General features: G+C 47.2%; 1 protein-coding gene across 1 annotated transcript in view; it reads left to right on the top strand.

Annotated features, from left to right (window-relative positions):
• Nucleotides 1-15,642, top strand: part of PARP10 (poly(ADP-ribose) polymerase family member 10) — a 164,945-nt gene extending 149,303 nt beyond the window's left edge. Inside the window, exons 6-10 of the mRNA XM_077271604.1 lie at nt 2,207-2,419; nt 2,503-2,617; nt 12,468-13,366; nt 13,530-13,701; nt 15,074-15,642. Of these exons, the coding sequence (XP_077127719.1) occupies nt 2,207-2,419; nt 2,503-2,617; nt 12,468-13,366; nt 13,530-13,701; nt 15,074-15,387 (1,713 nt within the window). The 3' untranslated portion in view covers nt 15,388-15,642. The remainder of the gene's footprint in view (nt 1-2,206; nt 2,420-2,502; nt 2,618-12,467; nt 13,367-13,529; nt 13,702-15,073) is intronic.
• Nucleotides 15,643-17,129: the final 1,487 nt, after the last annotated feature.

Genomic DNA, 17,129 nt, shown 5'->3' with positions numbered 1-17,129 from the left:
GGAGACTGTCACCTCAATGCCTCAGCTTGTGGTAATTGACTTCTCGCTGTCTCTTCTCGTAGTTAGTGACCTCTCGCTGCTTCCTCTTGTGGTAATTGACATTTAGCTGCCTCCTTTTGTGGTAACTAGTGATGAACGAATATACTCGTTACTCGAGATTTCCGAGCATGCTGTCTTCGAGTATTTTGGGTGTGCTCATAGATTATGTTTGTGTCGCCGCAGCTGTATGATTTGTGGCTTCTAGGCAGCCTGAACACATGTGGGGATTTCCTAACAAACAGGCAATCCCTGCATGTGTTCAGGTTGTCTAGCAGCCGCAAATCATGCAGCTGCGGTGACACAAACATAATCTACGAGCACGCCCAAAATACTCGGAGATCACCCGAGCTTGCTTGGAAAACCCAGTAACGAGCACACTCGCACATCACTACTGGTAACTGATCTCTTGCTGTCTTCTCTCATGGTAGTTGACATCTTGCTGCCTCCTTTAGTGGTGACTGATGTACCGCTGCCTCCTCTTATGGTAATTGACATCTTGCTGCTTTCTCTTGTGGTGACTGACTTCTGGTTGGCTCTTCTCGTAGTTAGTGATGTCTCACTGCCTCCTCTTATGGTGATTGACTTCTTTCTGCCTCCTTTTGTAGTGACTGATGTCTCACTGCCTTCTCTCATGGCAATTGACATCTTGCTGCCTCTTCTCATGGTGACTGACTTCTCAATGCTTCCTCTTGTGGTGACTGATGACTTACTGCCTCTTGTCATAGATAGGCAGAAAGATATAGAAAGGCTCTGTTCTAGGACCCCTTCTCTTCTCAATCTATACACTTGGCCTGGGACTACTCATCAAGTCCCTTGGATTCCAGTACCACCTCTATGCTGATGACACTCACATCTATCTCTCTGGCCCAGACGTCACCGCTCTGCTGTCCAGAATCCCAGAGTGCCTATCATCCATATCCTCCTTCTCCTCTCGCTTCCTCATACTCAATGTGGACAAATCTGAACTCATCATCTTTCCTCCATCCCATAGATCTTCCTTACCTGACCTATATATCGCAATCAATGACATCATGCTTTCCCTCGTACCGGAAGTCCGCCTCCTCGGAGTAACCTTCGACTCTGCCCTGTCCTTCAAACCGCACATCCAAGCTCTCTCCACCTCCTGTTGCCTCCAGCTCAAAAATGTCTCCAGAATCCGTCCTTTCCTCAACCGTCAATCTACTAAAATGCTTGTGCATGCCCTCATCATCTCTCGCCTTGACTACTGCAACATCCTTTTCTGCGGCCTCCCTGCTAACACCCTTGCACCTCTCCAGTCCATCCTTAACTCTGCTGCCCGACTAATTCATCTCTCTCCTCGCTACTCCTCCGCTTCCCCTCTCTGCAAATCTCTTCACTGGCTCCCATTCTTTCAGCGTATCCAGTTCAAATTACTAATACTGACCTACAAAGCCATCCATAACCTGTCTCTTCCATATATCTCTGAACTAATCTCTTTTCCCTCTCTTAATCTCCGGTCGTCCCAAGACCTCCTTCTCTCCACCACACTTATTAGCTCCTCATCCAATCGCCTCCAAGACTTCTCCCGAATATCCCCCATCCTCTGGAATTATGTGCCCCAACACGTCCGACTATCAACCACATTCGGATCCTTCAGACGGAACCTGAAAACCCATCTCTTCAGGAAATCCTACAGCCTGCACTGACCCCGCTGCCTCCTCACCACCACCGAAGCTACCACCTCACCAACACTAGAGCTCCTGCAACCCTCCACCTACTGTCTCCTTCCCCATAATCCTGTAGAATGTAAGCCCGCAAGGGCAGGGTCCTCGCCCCTCTGTATCAGTCTGTCATTGTTAGTTTGTTTACTGTAAGTGATATCTGTAACTTGTATGTAACCCCTTCTCATGTACAGCACCATGGAATCAATGGCGCTATAGAAATAAATAATAATAATAATAGTGAAGTCTTTCTGCCTCCTCTTGTGGTAATTGACATCTTGCTGCCTCCTTTCGTTGTGATTGATGTCTCCCTGCCTACTCTCATGGTAATTGACATCTTGCTGCCTCTTCGCATGGTGACTGGCTTCTCGCATGGTGACTGGCTTCTCGCTGCCTCCTCTCGTGGTGATTGACTTCTTGCTGCCTCCTCTTGTGACTGATGACTTGCTGCCTTGGACTACTTATCTCTTCCATTTTTTTTTTAGGTGACAGGAGATGCAGTCTCTTGCAGGACAGCGGTGGAACTTCTCCGGCACATCCTGTCCTCTGTGTCCTATCGTATGGTGACTTTGCAGTTTCCGGGGGTGTCACTGTTTCTACTAGAAGATGAGGGTCAGAGGGTAGTGTTGGAGACAGAACACCAAAACCAGTGCATCATCGACATATCTCAGCTCAGTTGGAAAGTCACAGGCTGTAAGGTAAAGTCTTCTTCACTGACCCTTCTATATCACCAGGAATGGAAAGTCGCCTTGTAACATACAAACTCTCTGGTCTTCTGTAGTCTGCGGATCCCTGGAGCTTTGTTCACATCCCTGACACTTCTACTATCCAGTCCTTAATGGCTGAAGAGTTGTCAGAGGCGGCAGACGTGCGACAGCAACGTGCTGCAGACTTAGGTGAGCGACACATTACATATGATAAGTAAAGCTTTTAAGAAATCTTCCAACTTGTAGATTGTGAGCCCTCTCGGGCAGGGTCCTCTCTCCTCCTGTATCCTCACCCATCCCTTGTAGATTTTGAGCCCTCGCGGGCAGGGTCCTCTCTCTTCCTGTACCAGTCGTGACTTGTATTGTTTAACCCCTTAACGACCGCCGATACGCCTTTTAACGGCGGCAGTTAAGGGTACTTAAACCACAGCGCCGTTAATTAACGGCGCTGTGGAAAAAGTGAATAGCGCCCCCCAGAGTCGGATTTTCTCTGGGGTCTCGGTTACCAGGGGTAGCCGAGACCCCAGAGAACATGATTCGGGTTTTTTTTTACCGACCCCCGGGTTGCGATTGCCGGTAATTAACCGTTTACCGGCGGTAGCAAAAAAAAAAAAGCGATTTCCCATTTAATTTCTCTGTCCTCCGATGTGATTGCACATCAGAGGACAGAGAAATGGGGTCCCTGATCGCCCCCCGATACTCGCCAGTCTCCCCCGGTGCTCCTCGTGGCTCCCAATGGGCGCCACCATCTTGTTCCGGCCAAAAAATGGCGGGCGCATGCGCAGTGTGCCCGCCGGCCGGCACCCGGAAGATCTTTGCCGGGGGTAGCCGGGACCCTGTTATACTTACCGGTATCCCTGGGTCCTCCTGCGTCCCCTCCTGCCCGCTGGCTTCTTCATCCGGTAAGAAAATGGCGGGCGCATGCGCAGTGCGCCCGCCATGATCTGCCGGCCGGCAGCTAGAGGAGTTGGGGCTAAATTTAGGGTTAGGGTTGGGGCTAAATTTAGGGTTAGGGTTGAGGCTAAATTTAGGGTTAGGGTTGGGGCTAAAGTTAGGGCTAGGGTTAGAGTTGGGGCTAAAGTTAGGGTTGGGGCTAAAGTTAGGGCTAGGGTTGCGGCTAAAGTTAGGATTAGAGTTGGGATTAGGGTTAGGGTTTGGATTAGGGTTGTCATTAGGGTTACGTTTGGGATTAGGGTTAGTGTTGGGATTAGGGTTAGGGTTGGGATTAGGGTTAGGTTTGAGGTTAGGGTTGAGATTAGGATTAGGGGTGTGTTGATTTAGGGTTCTGATTAGGGTTATGGTTAGGGTTGGGATTAGGGTTGTTTTGTGGTTAGGGCTGTGATTATCGTTAGGGTTGTGATTAGGATTATGGATCGTGTTGGGATTAGGGTTAGGGGTGTGTTGGGGTTAGGGTTGGAGTTAGAATTGGGGGGTTTCCACTGTTTAGGTACATCAGGGGGTCTCCAAACGCCACAGCCAATTTTGCGCTCAAAAAGTCAAATGGTGCTCCCTCCCTTCAGAGCCCTGTCGTGCGCCCAATTAGTGGTTCCCCCCCACATATGGGGTATCAGCGTACTCGGGATAAATTGGACAACAACTTTTGGGGTCCAGTTTCTCCTGTTACCCTTGTGAAAATAAAAACTTGGGGGCTGAAAAATCTTTTTTGTGGGAAAAAAAATATATTTTTTAATTTCACGACTCTGCATTATAAACTTCTGTGAAGCACTTGGGCATTCAAAGTTCTCCCAACACATCTAGGTAAGTTCCTTGGGGGGGTATTGTTTCCAAAATGGGGTCACTTGTGGGGGGTTTCTACTGTTTAGGTACATCGGGGGCTCTGCAAACGCAACCTAACGCCCGCAGACCATTCTATCAAAGTCTGCATTCCAAAACGACGCTCCTTCCCTTCCGAGCTCTGCCGTACGCCCAAACTGTGGTTTCCCCCCACATATGGGGTAACAGTGTACTCAGGACAAATTGGACAATAAATTTTGGGGTCCAATTTCTCCTGTTACCCTTGTGAAAGTAAAAATATGGAGGTGAAAAGATCATTTTTGTGGAAAAAATATGATTTTTTATTTTCATGGCTCTACATTATAAACGTCTGTGAAGCAGTTGGGGGTTCATAGTGCTCACCACACATCTAGATAAGCTCTTTGGGGGGGTCTAGTTTCCAAAATGGGGTCACTTGTGAGGGGTTTTTACTGTTTAGGTACATCAGGGGCTCTACAAACGCAACATAACACCCGCAGACCATCCCATCACAGTCTGCATTCCAAGCGGCGCTCCTTCTCTTCCGAGCCCCGATGGGTGCCCAAACAGTGCCCCCCCACATATGGGGTATCAGCGTACTCAGGACAAACTGGTCAACAGATTTTGGGGTCCAATGTCTCCTGTTACCCTTGAGAAAATAAAAAATTGCAGGCTAAAAAATCATTTTTGAGGGAAAAAAAAGGATTTTTTTGTTATTTTCACGGCTCTACTTTATAAATTTCTGTGAAGTACTTGGGGGTTTAAAGTGCTCACCACACATCTAGATAAATTCCTTAAGGGGTCTAGTTTCCAAAATGGTGTCACTTGTGGGGGGATTCCACTGTTTAGGCACATCAGGGGCTCGCCAAACGCGACATGGCGTCCCATCTCAATTCCAGCCAATTCCAGCTGCATTGAAAAAGTCAAACGGTGCTCCTTCTCTTCCGAGCTCTGCGGTGCGCCCAAACAGTGGTTTACCCCCACATATGGGGTATCAGTGTACTCAGGAGAAATTGCACAACAAAATTTATGGTTAAATTTCTGTTTTTACACTTATGAAAATAAAAAAAAAATGGTTCTGAAGTAAAATGTTTGCAAAAAAAAGTTACCGGTAAATGTTCATTTTTTCCTTCCACATTGTTTCAGTTCCTGTGAAGCACGTAAAGGGTTAATAAACTTCTTGAATGTGGTTTTGAGCACCTTGAGGGGTGCAGTTTTTAGAATGGTGTCACACTTGGTTATTTTCTATCATATAAACCCCTCAAAATGACTTCAAATGTGATGTGGTCATGTGGTCCCTAAAAAACATGGTGTTGTAAAAGTGAGAAATTGCTGGTCAACTTTTAACCCTTATAACTTCCTAACAAAAAAAAATGTTGTGTCCAAAATTTTGCTGATGTAAAGTAGACATGTGGAGAATGTTATTTATTAACTATTTTGTGTGACATATCTCTCTGCTTTAAGGGCATAAAAATACAAAGTTTAAAAATTGCAAAATTTTAATTTTTTTTGCCATATTTCCATTTTTTTCATAAATAATCGCAAGTAATATCGAAGAAATGTTACCACTAACATGAAGTACAATATGTCACGAAAAAACAATCTCAGAATCAGCGGGATCCATGGAAGCATTCCAGAGTTATAACCTCATAAAGTGACAGTGGTCAGAATTGTAAAAATTGGCCCGGTCATTAAGCTGCAAATTGGCTTAGTCATTAAGTACCAAATTGGCTCTGACACTAAGGGGTTAAGATTATTGTACTTGTTTTTATTATGTACACCCCTCCTCACATGTAAAGCGCTATGGAATAAATGTCGCTATAATAATAAATAATAATAATAATAACTGGGACCATTTTTAGCCTTTTCATTTGTTTTTCCATCTCCGTATTCCAAGAGCCATAATTTTTTTTAAAGTTTTCCATTGACAAAAATAATGTGATTTGGTGACAGTTCAGACTGCAGTGATAGAAACATGTTTTCTACTTTTTTTAATCAACAAATTGTTAAAACTAAGCTATAAAAAATTTAGATGCCTTTTTCAATTTTTTGCACAGTCTTTTGGATTTTATTTAGTTTCCGAGAACCTATGATTACTTGGAAGATATTCCTCTGGCGGGGTCTAGGAGTTCATAGATGGTAGCCACAAGGAATTCACTAGTCACCTGGTTATCATTTCACTCCATTAGCACTCAGCATCCCCGCTACCGGGAAGGGGGGAACAAGGGAGGAGAACTCTAAGGGGACGCTATGATATAAGGGGTTAAAAAGACACAACCATGGATAGCTCCGAGCATGGTGTTTACACATGGGCCAGCTCTATAATACAGCAGGCAATCCACAACTCCTTACCAAAAGTGACATTACATGTCAGGAAAGGGTTAAGCTGGCCACGCACTTATTATAGCTAATCACCTACAACCTTTACCACCCCACAAGTATGTACTCCTTTCTGTCTTGTCCTCCAAACTCCTCTCTGTTTTATCCTATCCTCCACCTAGAATCACAGAATGGTAGAGTTGGAAGGGACCTCCTGGGTCATCTGGTCCAACCCCCTGCTCAAAGCAGGAGTCACTAAATCATCCCAGACAGATGTCTGTCCAGCCTCTGTTTGAAGACCTCCATTGAAGGAGAACTCGCCACCTCTCGTGGCAGCCTGTTCCACTCATTGATCACCCTCACTCTCGAAATGTTTTTTTTAATATCTAATCTGTGTCTCCTCCCATTCGGTTTCATCCCATTGCTTCTGGTCTTTCCTTGTGCAATTGACAATAATGATGACCCCTCTACACTGTGACAGCCCTTCAGATATTTGTAGACTGCTATTACGTCTCCTCTGAGTCTTCTTTTTTGCAAACTAAAAATTCCCAAATCCTGTAATCGTTCCTCATAGGACATGGTTTGCAGACCGGTCACCATTCTGGTTGCTCATCTCTGAACTTGCTCCAGTTTGTTGATGTCTTTTTAAAATGTGGAGCCCAGAACTAGACACAGTATTCCAGATGAGGTCTGACCAAAGAGGAGTAGAGGGCAATAATGACTTCACGTGATCTAGACTGTATGCTTCTGTTAATACTTCCCAGAATTGTATTTGCCCTTTTTGCTGCTGCATCACACTGTTGACTCGTGTTCAGTTTATGATCTATTAGTATACCCAAGTCTTTTTCACATGTGCTGTTGCTTAGCCCTATTCCTCCCATTCTGTATTTGCTTTGTTTCATTTGTATTGCCCAGATGTAGTACTTTACATTTCTCCCTTTTAAAAACCATTCTGTTAGTTGCTGCCCACTGCTCCAGTTTATATCTTTTTGAATCCTCTCTCTCTCTTCTCTAGTATTAGCTATCCCTCCTAGCTTTGTGTCATCAGCAAATTTAATCAGTTTCCCCTCAATTCCTTCATCTAAATCATACAGGGCCCAGGACAGAGCCCTGTGGTACCCCACTTGAGACATTCTTCCAACTGGATGTGCAGCCATTTACGAACACTCTCTGGGTCCGATCACTAAGCCAGTTATGAATCCTCCTAACAGTTGCCTTGTCCATTCCATACTTAGTCAATTTTTCAATAAGGATTGTGTGAGATACTTTGTCAAATGCTTAACTGAAGTCAAGATATACTATACCTACAGCATTTCCCTGATCCACCCAGTCAATGATTCTGTCATTGAAGGAAATTAGGTTAGTCTGACATGAGGTCTGCCCTCTACTCCTCTTTGGTCAGACCTCATCTGGAATACTGTGTCCAGTTTTGAGCACCACATTTTAAAAAATATATCAAGAGACCACATTTTAAAAAAGAATTCTCTCTGTCCTCTCCTCTCCTCCACCTTCAGATTACATTCTATCCTCTCCTCCACTTTCAAACTTCTCTTTCCTTCCCTCCACCGCTTGATTCCTCTGTCTTTTCAACCTCCTCTCTGTTCTGTCCTCCTCCACCTCAACCTCCAGAATCCTTTCTGTCCTGTCCTCTTCCCCCTCCACATCCAGACTCCTCTGTTTTCTCTTTCACATCTAGACTCCACTTTGTCTTCTTTGTACTTTGTATCCACCACCAGATTTTTCGTTGTTCTGTCTCCCTCCTCCACCTATAGACTCCTCTTTATATTGTCCTTCACTTCCCACCTCCTCTTTTCTCCACTCTTGCACCATCATACTCCTCTCAGTCCCATCCTCTACTGCACGTCCAGACCCCTCTCTGTCCTCTCCTGCACTTCCAAACTACCGTCTTCTCCACCACCAGACTTCTCTCTCTGTTCTGTTTTCTTTTTTCTCCACCTACAGTTCCTCTGCCCTCTCTATTCCTCACCACCAGACTTCTCTCTGTCCCATTTTTTCCTGCACCTATAGACTACATATTCTCTGATACCTCCAGACTACTCTCTGTCCCATCCTCTCCTGGATGTGTCTGTATCCTATCCTCTTCTGCACCTCCAGACTTGTCTCTTTTTCTCTCAGCTCCAGGTTTCTCTCCTTTTCCTCCTCCTCTAACCCCATACTCCTCTCAGTCCCATCCTCTCCGGCACAGCAAGACTTCTCTCTGTCCTCTCCTGTACCTACAAATTTCTCTCAGCCATCATCTCGCCTCCACCTCCAAACTCCTCCTTTTACTCTCTTCTAATGCACCTCAAGCCTTCTATCTGTTATATCCCCTCCTGCACCTACAAACATCTTTGCGTCTGATCCTCTCCTCCACCTCCAGACTTCTCTTTGACCTCTCCTCTAATGCAACTCTTCTCTCTGACCCATCCTCTCCTACACCTACAGACTACTCTCTATCCTCACCTACACCTCCAGACTTCTCTCCGGCACATCCAAACTCCCCTGTCTTCTCTTCTACACCTCCAGACTTCTCTCTCTGTTCTTTCATCTTCCTTCTCCTCTGCCTGCATACTCATTTCTGTGCTGTCCTTCACTTGCAGACTTTTCTCTGCCCTTTTCACTCCTGCACCACCAGACTTCTCTCTGTCCCATCCTTTCCTGCACCTCCAGACTCCTCTCTGTTCCATCCTCTCAATGCACCTCAAGACTTCTGTCTTGGACCTCCAGACTCCTCTCTTGGACCTCCAGACTCCTCTCTTGGACCTCCAGACTCCTCTCTGTTCCATACGTTACTGCACCTCCAGATTTATCCCTATCTTCTCCTCCATCTCCCCAGTTCTCTCTGTCCAATCCTCTGCTGCACCTTCAGACTCTGTCCTCTCTTCTCCTGTACCTACAGATGCTCTGTTCCATCCTCTCTGTTCTCTCCTGCACATTTAGACTCATCTCCACTCTCTTCTCCACATCCAGACTCCTCTCTGTCCTTTCCTGCACCTCCAAATTTCTCGCTATCCTTACCTCTCCTGCACCTACAGTCTCATCTCTGTCCTCTCTACCCTTTCATCTCCTCTGACTCGAGACTCTTCTCTATAATCTCCACCTTTCCTCCACTTCCAGACATCTCTGTCCTCCTCTGTCCTTCATCTCCAGACTCCTCTCTGTCCTCTCCTGCACCTCCAGACTCCTCTCTGTCCTCTCCTGCACCTCCAGACTCCTCTCTGTCCGCTTCTGCACCTCCAGACTCCTCTCATTCACCTCCAGACTCCACTCTGTCCTCTCCTACACCTCCAGACTCCTCTGTCTCATCCTCTCCTACACCTCCAGACTCCTCTACTTCAGACATCTCTCTGTCCTCCCCTCTCCTTCATCTCCAGTCTCCTCTCTGTCCTCTCCTGCACATCCAGACTCCTCTGTCTCATCCTCTCCTGCACCTCCACACTCTTATCTGTCTTCTCCTGGTCTTCCAGACTCCTCTGTTCTATCCTCTCCTGCACCTCCAACGCCTCTCCTCCACTTCAAACATCTCTCTCTCCTCTCCTTGATCTCCAGTCTATTCTCTGTCCTCTCCTGGACTTCCAGACTCCTCTGTTCCATCCTCTCCTGCACATCCAGACTCCTCTCTGTCCGCTTCTGCACCTCCAGGCTCCTCTGTTCCCTTCTGCACCTCCAGACTCCTCCCTGTCCGCTTCTGCACCTCCAGTCTCCTCTCTGCCCTATCCTCACCTGCACCCCCAGACTTCTCTGTCCTCTCCTCCTCCTGCAGACTCCTCTCTGTCCTCTCCTTCACCTCTAGACTCCTCTCTGTCCTTACCTACACTCCACCTCCTGACTTCTCTGCTCTCTATTCTCCTCCAGTTGCAGACTCCTCTGTCCTCTCCTGCACCTCCAGACTCCTTTCTGCCTTCTCCTCCCCTGCACCCACAGAGTCATCTCTGTCCTCCCAACTCCAGGCTCTTCCCTTTTCTATCCTCCATCTCCAGACTCCTCTCTCTCTCCTCTCCTGCACCTCCACAGTCTTCTCTGTCCTCTCTTGGTCTTCCAGATTCCTATGTTCCATCCTCTCCTGCACCCCCAGACTTCTCTCTGCCCTCTCTTGTACCTCCAGACTCCTCTCCTCCACTTCAGACATCTCTCTGTCCTCTCCTCTCCTTCATCTCCATTCACTTCTCTGTCCTCTCCTGCACATCAAGACTCCTCTCTGTCCTCTCCTGCACCTCAAAACTCCTCTCTATCTGCTTCTTCACCTCCAGTCTCCTCTCTTTCCGCTTCTTCACCTCCAGACTCCTCTATGTCCGCTTCTGCACCTCCAGACTCCTCTCTGTCCTCTCCTGCACCTCTAGACTCCTCTCTGTCCTCTCCTGCACCTCTAGACTCCTCTCTGTTCTCTCCTGCACCTCTAGACTCCTCTCTGTCCTCTCCTGCAGCTCTAGGCTCTAGACTCATCTCTGTCCTCTCCTGGACTTCAACACTCCTCTGTAACATTCTCTCCTGCACCTCCAGACTCCTCTGTCCTCTCCTCCACCTGTAGACTCCTCTCTGTCCTTACCTGCACGCCTCCTCCTCACTCCTCTGCTTTCTCTTTTGTCCTCCACTTGCAGACTCTTCTGTTCTCTCCTGCACCTAAAGACTCCTCTGCCTTCTCCTCCCCAGCACCCCCAGAGTCCTCTCAATTCCAGGCTCTTCCCTTTTCTATCATCCATTTCCAGACTCATCTCTTTCCTCTCCTACACCTCCAAAGTCCTCTCTGTAATCTCCTTCATCTCCAGTCTCCTCTCTGTCCACTTCTGCACCTCCAGACGCCTCTCTGTCCTCTCCTGCACCTCCAGACTCCTCTGTCTGCTTCTGCACCTCCAGACTCCTCTCTCTCCTCTCCTGCACATCTTGACTCCACTATATCCTCTCTTGAACCTCCAGACTCCTCTCTGTCCTTCTCTGCACTCCACCTCCTCACTTCTCTGCTCTGTATTCTCCTCCACTTCCAGACTCCTCTCTGTCCTCTCCTGCACCTCCAGACTCCTCTGAGAGAACAGGACATGAACCATGTCCTAACCATGACACTCCTCTGTGTCCTCTCCTCTCTGTCCTCTCCTCCACTTCCAGACTCTCCTCTCTGTCCTCTCCTCCACTTCCAGTCTCTCCTCTCTGTTTGGTCCTCCCTTTCCTCCTCCAACTCCAGATATCTTTTGGTCTTCAACTTCAGATCCTGTCTATGCAGCATCAATAGTAAAATGATATAATGTTAAAAAAAATAAAAAATCTTGATATTCTCACCTTCCGGCATCCCTCGCAGCCTTCCCGATGATCGCGATGCTCCCGTTCCCAGTAGTGCATCGCGGCAATGACCCCAGATGACGTAGCGGTCTCGCGAGACTGCTACGTCATTGGGTCATTTCGCAAGGCATTACTGGGAACAGGAGCATCGCGAGCGTCACGAGCATCAGGAAGGCTGCGGGTGACGCCGGAAGGTAAGAATAACATGATTTTTTTTGTATTATTATTTTTAACATGGGTTGTGTTGTGTATGCGTTTTCGCAGCGGAAAACCGCTGCGAAGATGCATACACAACAGGTGCACATAGCCTCGACGGGTCCGTCAAAAAACCAGACCCAGTGCACTCATTTTTTACAATCTGCACAGGATCCGTCTTTTCAACATTTTGACGGATCCTGTGCAGATTGTAAAAACAGAAGTGTGAAAGAGGCTTAAGATGGGTTAGTCTGCTTTCTGTATGCTGTTCAATGATAAATCGCATAGTACAGGTCCGGATAATCCACCTGTCTACAGGAGCCCTTCTTCATAGCTACTGTTCTCTAAATCTCATTGTAGTCCTATGATTATGCACTCTAGTACATATGTCCTTCCAGTCCTACATTGGGTTCCTTGTATTCTCAGGAGCTTGATTAATCTCTTCACTGACACACATGAATTCTTCCATTGATTTTTTTTTCACAATTTCCTTCACCCCCAGACGATATAAAGGTGTTTGCTTCTCTTCTGAAGAATCCACAGAGTGAGGAAGATAAAGAAGAAATTCCAGCCATGACCAGCGAGTGGAACATTAAACAAGAGGAAGACCTAGACATATATACCGACACCTCTGCTAAATGCCAAGATGAAGTCTCCTCCGAAACGGAGGATGAAGAGCTTCACCAGGTGTGCAAAATGTCCAGAGATGAATTTCAAGACAGACAACTAGATGAAGAGGCTCAGCTGCTACTAGCCATACAGATGTCCATGGACACCGTAGACACAGACATTGTGGATGAGGAAAAGGCCCTGCAGAGGGCACTGCAACTTTCTCTTCAAGAACAAGTCTTGGTGGAGGCAGAAGAACCTTTACAGAGAGCTCTAGAAATGTCTTTGCAAAACTCTTGGGCTTATGATGAGACATCTCCTGGTCAAGCAGACGTTAATGATATTTCTGGAGATGAGATTGTAAAAGCTTGGGACACTGCTGAAATAAAAATACTAGCGGGGGATGAGACCAGTTTAGTGGTGGCATGTGCAGCCATTAGGAAGGCAGTGTCAGGAAAACTGTGCACCCTGACTCTGGATGGAGTAGATGATTTCCAGTATAAAACAGAAATACTCTCTGCTCTGGAGAAAAAGCACAAGGTGACAATCAGCGAATACGAAGGACAGACACAGATACAAGGATTCCTACAAAACCCCCTAAACAGCCAAAAAGAACTCTCCCAGATCCTGGGTGTCCTCCATGGAGAAAGCAGGTCTGGGCTTATGACTTTAGACCGGCAACAGTCAGTAATTCTGATTCCGGTGTTGGAGACGTCAGAGGAATATAACAGCATTGTCCACCAGTTCCTTGGCACACTAAAGGGACAGAGAGCTGTCACTCAGGTCCTCCAGGTAATTATTTGCCACTCGTGTGCCTTGATGTAGCATACTATACAGAATTTAATGGGACAAAACATGGCTTCTAAAGGTTACGGATGCCCTTTGGTCCCCTGTAAAAGTGCAAGTGATTAGACGCCATTTGCCCACCACCATTCACAAATATCTGCTTCTTTAGGTGCAAAAGGTGCAAAATGGATTGCTCTATAAGCAATACCAGCTGAAAAAGGCAAGCATGGTGCATTGCCCCAAGACCCCCATCGAGCGCACACTTTACCACGGGACCACAGAAAATGGTGCCAAGGAGATCTGTCACCATGGATTTAATCGCAGCTTCTGTGGAAAAAACGGTAAGAACTATCTGGTAAAAACATGATACTCCTGCTCCAGTATGTGAATCTTCCTAATCTCCAGCATGTCCCCTCCATAATCTCCATGTGTCATCCTCCTAATCTCCAGCATGTCTCCACCCTAATCTCCACCATCTCATTCTCCTAATCTCCAGCATGTCTCCACCCTAATCGCCACTGTGTCACCCTCCTAATTTTCAGCATTTCACCATCCTAATCTCCACTGTCACCCTCCTAATCTCCTCTGTCACCCTCCTAATGTCCACTGTCACCCTCGTAATCACCGTGTCGCCCTCCTAATCTCCGCCGTGTCACCTTCCTAATCTCAGCCGTGTCACCCTCCTAATCTCAGCCGTGCCGCTCTCCTAATCTTGGCCGAGTCGCCCTCCTAATCTCCGCAGTGTCACATTCCTAATCTCCGCCGTGTTGCCCTCCTAATCTCCGCAGTGCCCCTTTCCTAATCTCCGCCGTGTCGCCCTCCTAATCTCCACCTTATCACTCTCCTAATCTCGGCCGAGTCGCCCTCCTAATCTTGGCCAAGTCACCCTCCTAATTCTCGGCCAAGTCACCCTCCTAATCTCGGCCGAGTCACCCTCCTAATCTCGGCCAAGTCGCCCTCCTAATCTCGGCCGTGACGCCCTCCTAATCTCAGCCAAGTCGCCCTCCTAATCTCGGCCGAGTCACCCTCCTAATCTCGGCCGAGTCACCCTCCTAATCTCGGCCGTGTCGCCCTCCTAATCTCGGCCGTGACGCCCTCCTAATCTCCGCCTTGTCACCCTCCTAATCTCCGCCGTATCACCCTCCTAATCTCCGCGGTATCTCTTTCCTAATCTTCGCCGTGTCGCTATCCTAATCTCCTCCGTGTCGCCCTCCGAATCTCCGCCGTGTCGCCCTCCGAATCTCCGCCATGTCGCCCTCCGAATCTCCGCCGTGTCCCTCTCCTAATCTCCTCCGAGTCCCCTCCCTCCTAATCTTTGCCGAGTCGCCCGCCCACCTAGTCTCCGCGTAGTAGCCCGTACTCCTAGTCTCCGCCGAGTCGCCTGCCCTCCTAGTCTCCGCCGAGTTGCCTGCCCTCCTAGTTTCCACCGAGTCGCCTGCCCTCCTAGTCTCCGTCGAGTCGCCCACCCTCCTAGACTCCGCCGAATTGCTTTCCTTCCTAGTCTCCAAGTCGCTGCCCTCCTAGTCTCCACCGAGTCGCCCGCCCTCCTAGTCTCCGCCGAGTTGCCCGCCCTCCGTCGTTGGGTCTCCCTCTTTTTCTCAGTTGGGTCATGCTCTCTTCACTATGCTGATTTAATCTGTGGACCACCCTCATCTTGTTCCTATTTTCCTTCAGTCTTCCTTTCAGTTCTAATTCTTCTTTCTCTCCCATCAGCCACTCAATACGGGCATGGTGTGTATTTTGCTGTGGAGGCTACAATATCTGCGAGAGAGAGATATTCAACCCCGTCCAGTAGTGGCAACAAGTACATTTTGGTTGCCCAGGTATTGACTGGAGAGTTTACTGTGGGTAGAGAAGACATGAAAACACCTCCTATAAAGCCAGATACAGTTGGTGATGTTCCACAGCGGTATGACAGCTTAGTGGACAATCTTGAGAACCCCTCCATCTTTGTCATATTTAATGATACACAAGCATATCCAAAATACCTTATTACATGCTGTAATAAGAGAGACAACATGAAATAGGCTGAACAGAAGCACCACTTCAACAGTCGGAGACAACACTTGTAATTACAAATAGCGAAGAATCGGGAAGGGATCAACGACTGACGAACTGGCCGCGAATCCAGGATCAAGCCAACGGGAGGATCACTTCATGATGCCAGCTGGAAATGTCCTCCATCTTGTAAGAGATGTTAAGAGATTATGACTCTAAATCTTTTGCATTTATAGGCTCGTGAGATGTCAATGAGACACCAACAATAAAGGCCAACCATTCAATCAGTGTTTGCACATGTAAAATAAAGCTGAAAATTGCAATGAAATTGTTACAACGCCCAGAATCCTCATCACCCTTGTGTCATTCTTGGGATTTCCGCTTCTCCTCCTCCACTTCCATCTTGTCCATCCTTGGAGTTTCTTCAATGCAGTTTTTCACTTACCTCTCCTATGTGTCCTATTCTGCAGCCTTCCCTTTGTATCTCCTTGGTGTCCTCCTTCTTAGCCTTCCATTTTCATCTCCTGTCTATCATTCAGTAGCCTTCCTCATCCCTCCTAGTATCCTCATTGTCATTCCCTGCAGCCTTACCCTTGTCCCTCATCAGTGTCTTCCTTCTCCTCTTCAGCCTTCTCTGACTTTTCTGGTGTTGTCGTCCTTCTCCTCTGCAGCCTTCCCCTGTCTTTCCTGGGCGTCATGCTCCTTAGCCTTCCCCTTATGTCTCTTTCATGTCATCCTCTTCAGCCTTTCCCTTGTTCCTCCTGGGTGTTGTCAGCCTCCTCCTTCGTAGCCTGTTCCTTGTCTCTCCTGGGTGTCATTCTCTTCAGCCCTCCCTTTGTTCTTCCTTGTTTTTGTCGTTCTCATCAGCACCCATCAGCACCTTTTTCATTGCATATCCTGGGTGTTATCCTCTTCGGCCCTCCCCTTGTTCCTCCTGGGTGTTGTTAGCCTCCTCCTTCGTAGCCTGTTTCTTGTCTCTCCTAGGTGTTACCCTCTTGGGCCTTCCCCTTGTTCCTCTTGGGTGTTGCTTCCTCCACAGGCTTCTTTCTTTCAATGTTCTTTTTATTGAAAAGTTTAAATGCAATAACAATGGACAGAGATATGCTCTATGACATTAGTAAGAGCTATTAGCATTTATAATAACAGTAAACAAGTGTCTTTATTTTAGACATGTTTGAATTAAACTAGTGTAAAAGGGGAAAAGAGACTTAGATACTTTAAGTCAAAAGAGCTATAACTCGCTCTAAAGAGATATAAACCTTGAACTATCAAAGAGGAAGGGGAAAGATGGGTAGGAAAGGAGAGGAGAGAGCGGAGTGATATACTGTACAGACCAAAAGTTTGGACACACCTTCTCATGTAAAGATTTTTCTGTATTTTCGTGACTATGAAAATTGTACATTCACACTGAAGGCATCAAAACTATGAATTAACACATGTGGAATTATATACTTAACAAAAAAGTGTGAAACAACTGAAAATATGTCTTATATTCTAGGTTCTTCAAAGTAGCCACCTTTTGCTTTGATGACTGCTTTGCACACTCTTGGCATTCTCTTGATGAGCTTCAAGAGGTAGTCACCGGGAATGGTCTTCCAACAGTCTTGAAGGAAGTCCCAGAGATGCTTAGCACTTGTTGGCCCTTTTGCCTTCACTCTGCGGTCCAGCTCACCCCAAACCATCTCGATTGGGTTCAGGTCTGGTGACTGTGGAGGCCAGGTCATCTGGCGCAGCACCCCATCACTCTCCTTCTTGGTCAAATAGCCCTTAC

The sequence above is a fragment of the Ranitomeya variabilis genome, chromosome 6, assembly GCF_051348905.1.
Source record: "Ranitomeya variabilis isolate aRanVar5 chromosome 6, aRanVar5.hap1, whole genome shotgun sequence".
Taxonomy (NCBI): Eukaryota; Metazoa; Chordata; class Amphibia; order Anura; family Dendrobatidae; genus Ranitomeya; species Ranitomeya variabilis.
Note: the sequence above shows the minus strand (reverse complement) of the source record. Positions and strands in the feature narration are given on the sequence as shown.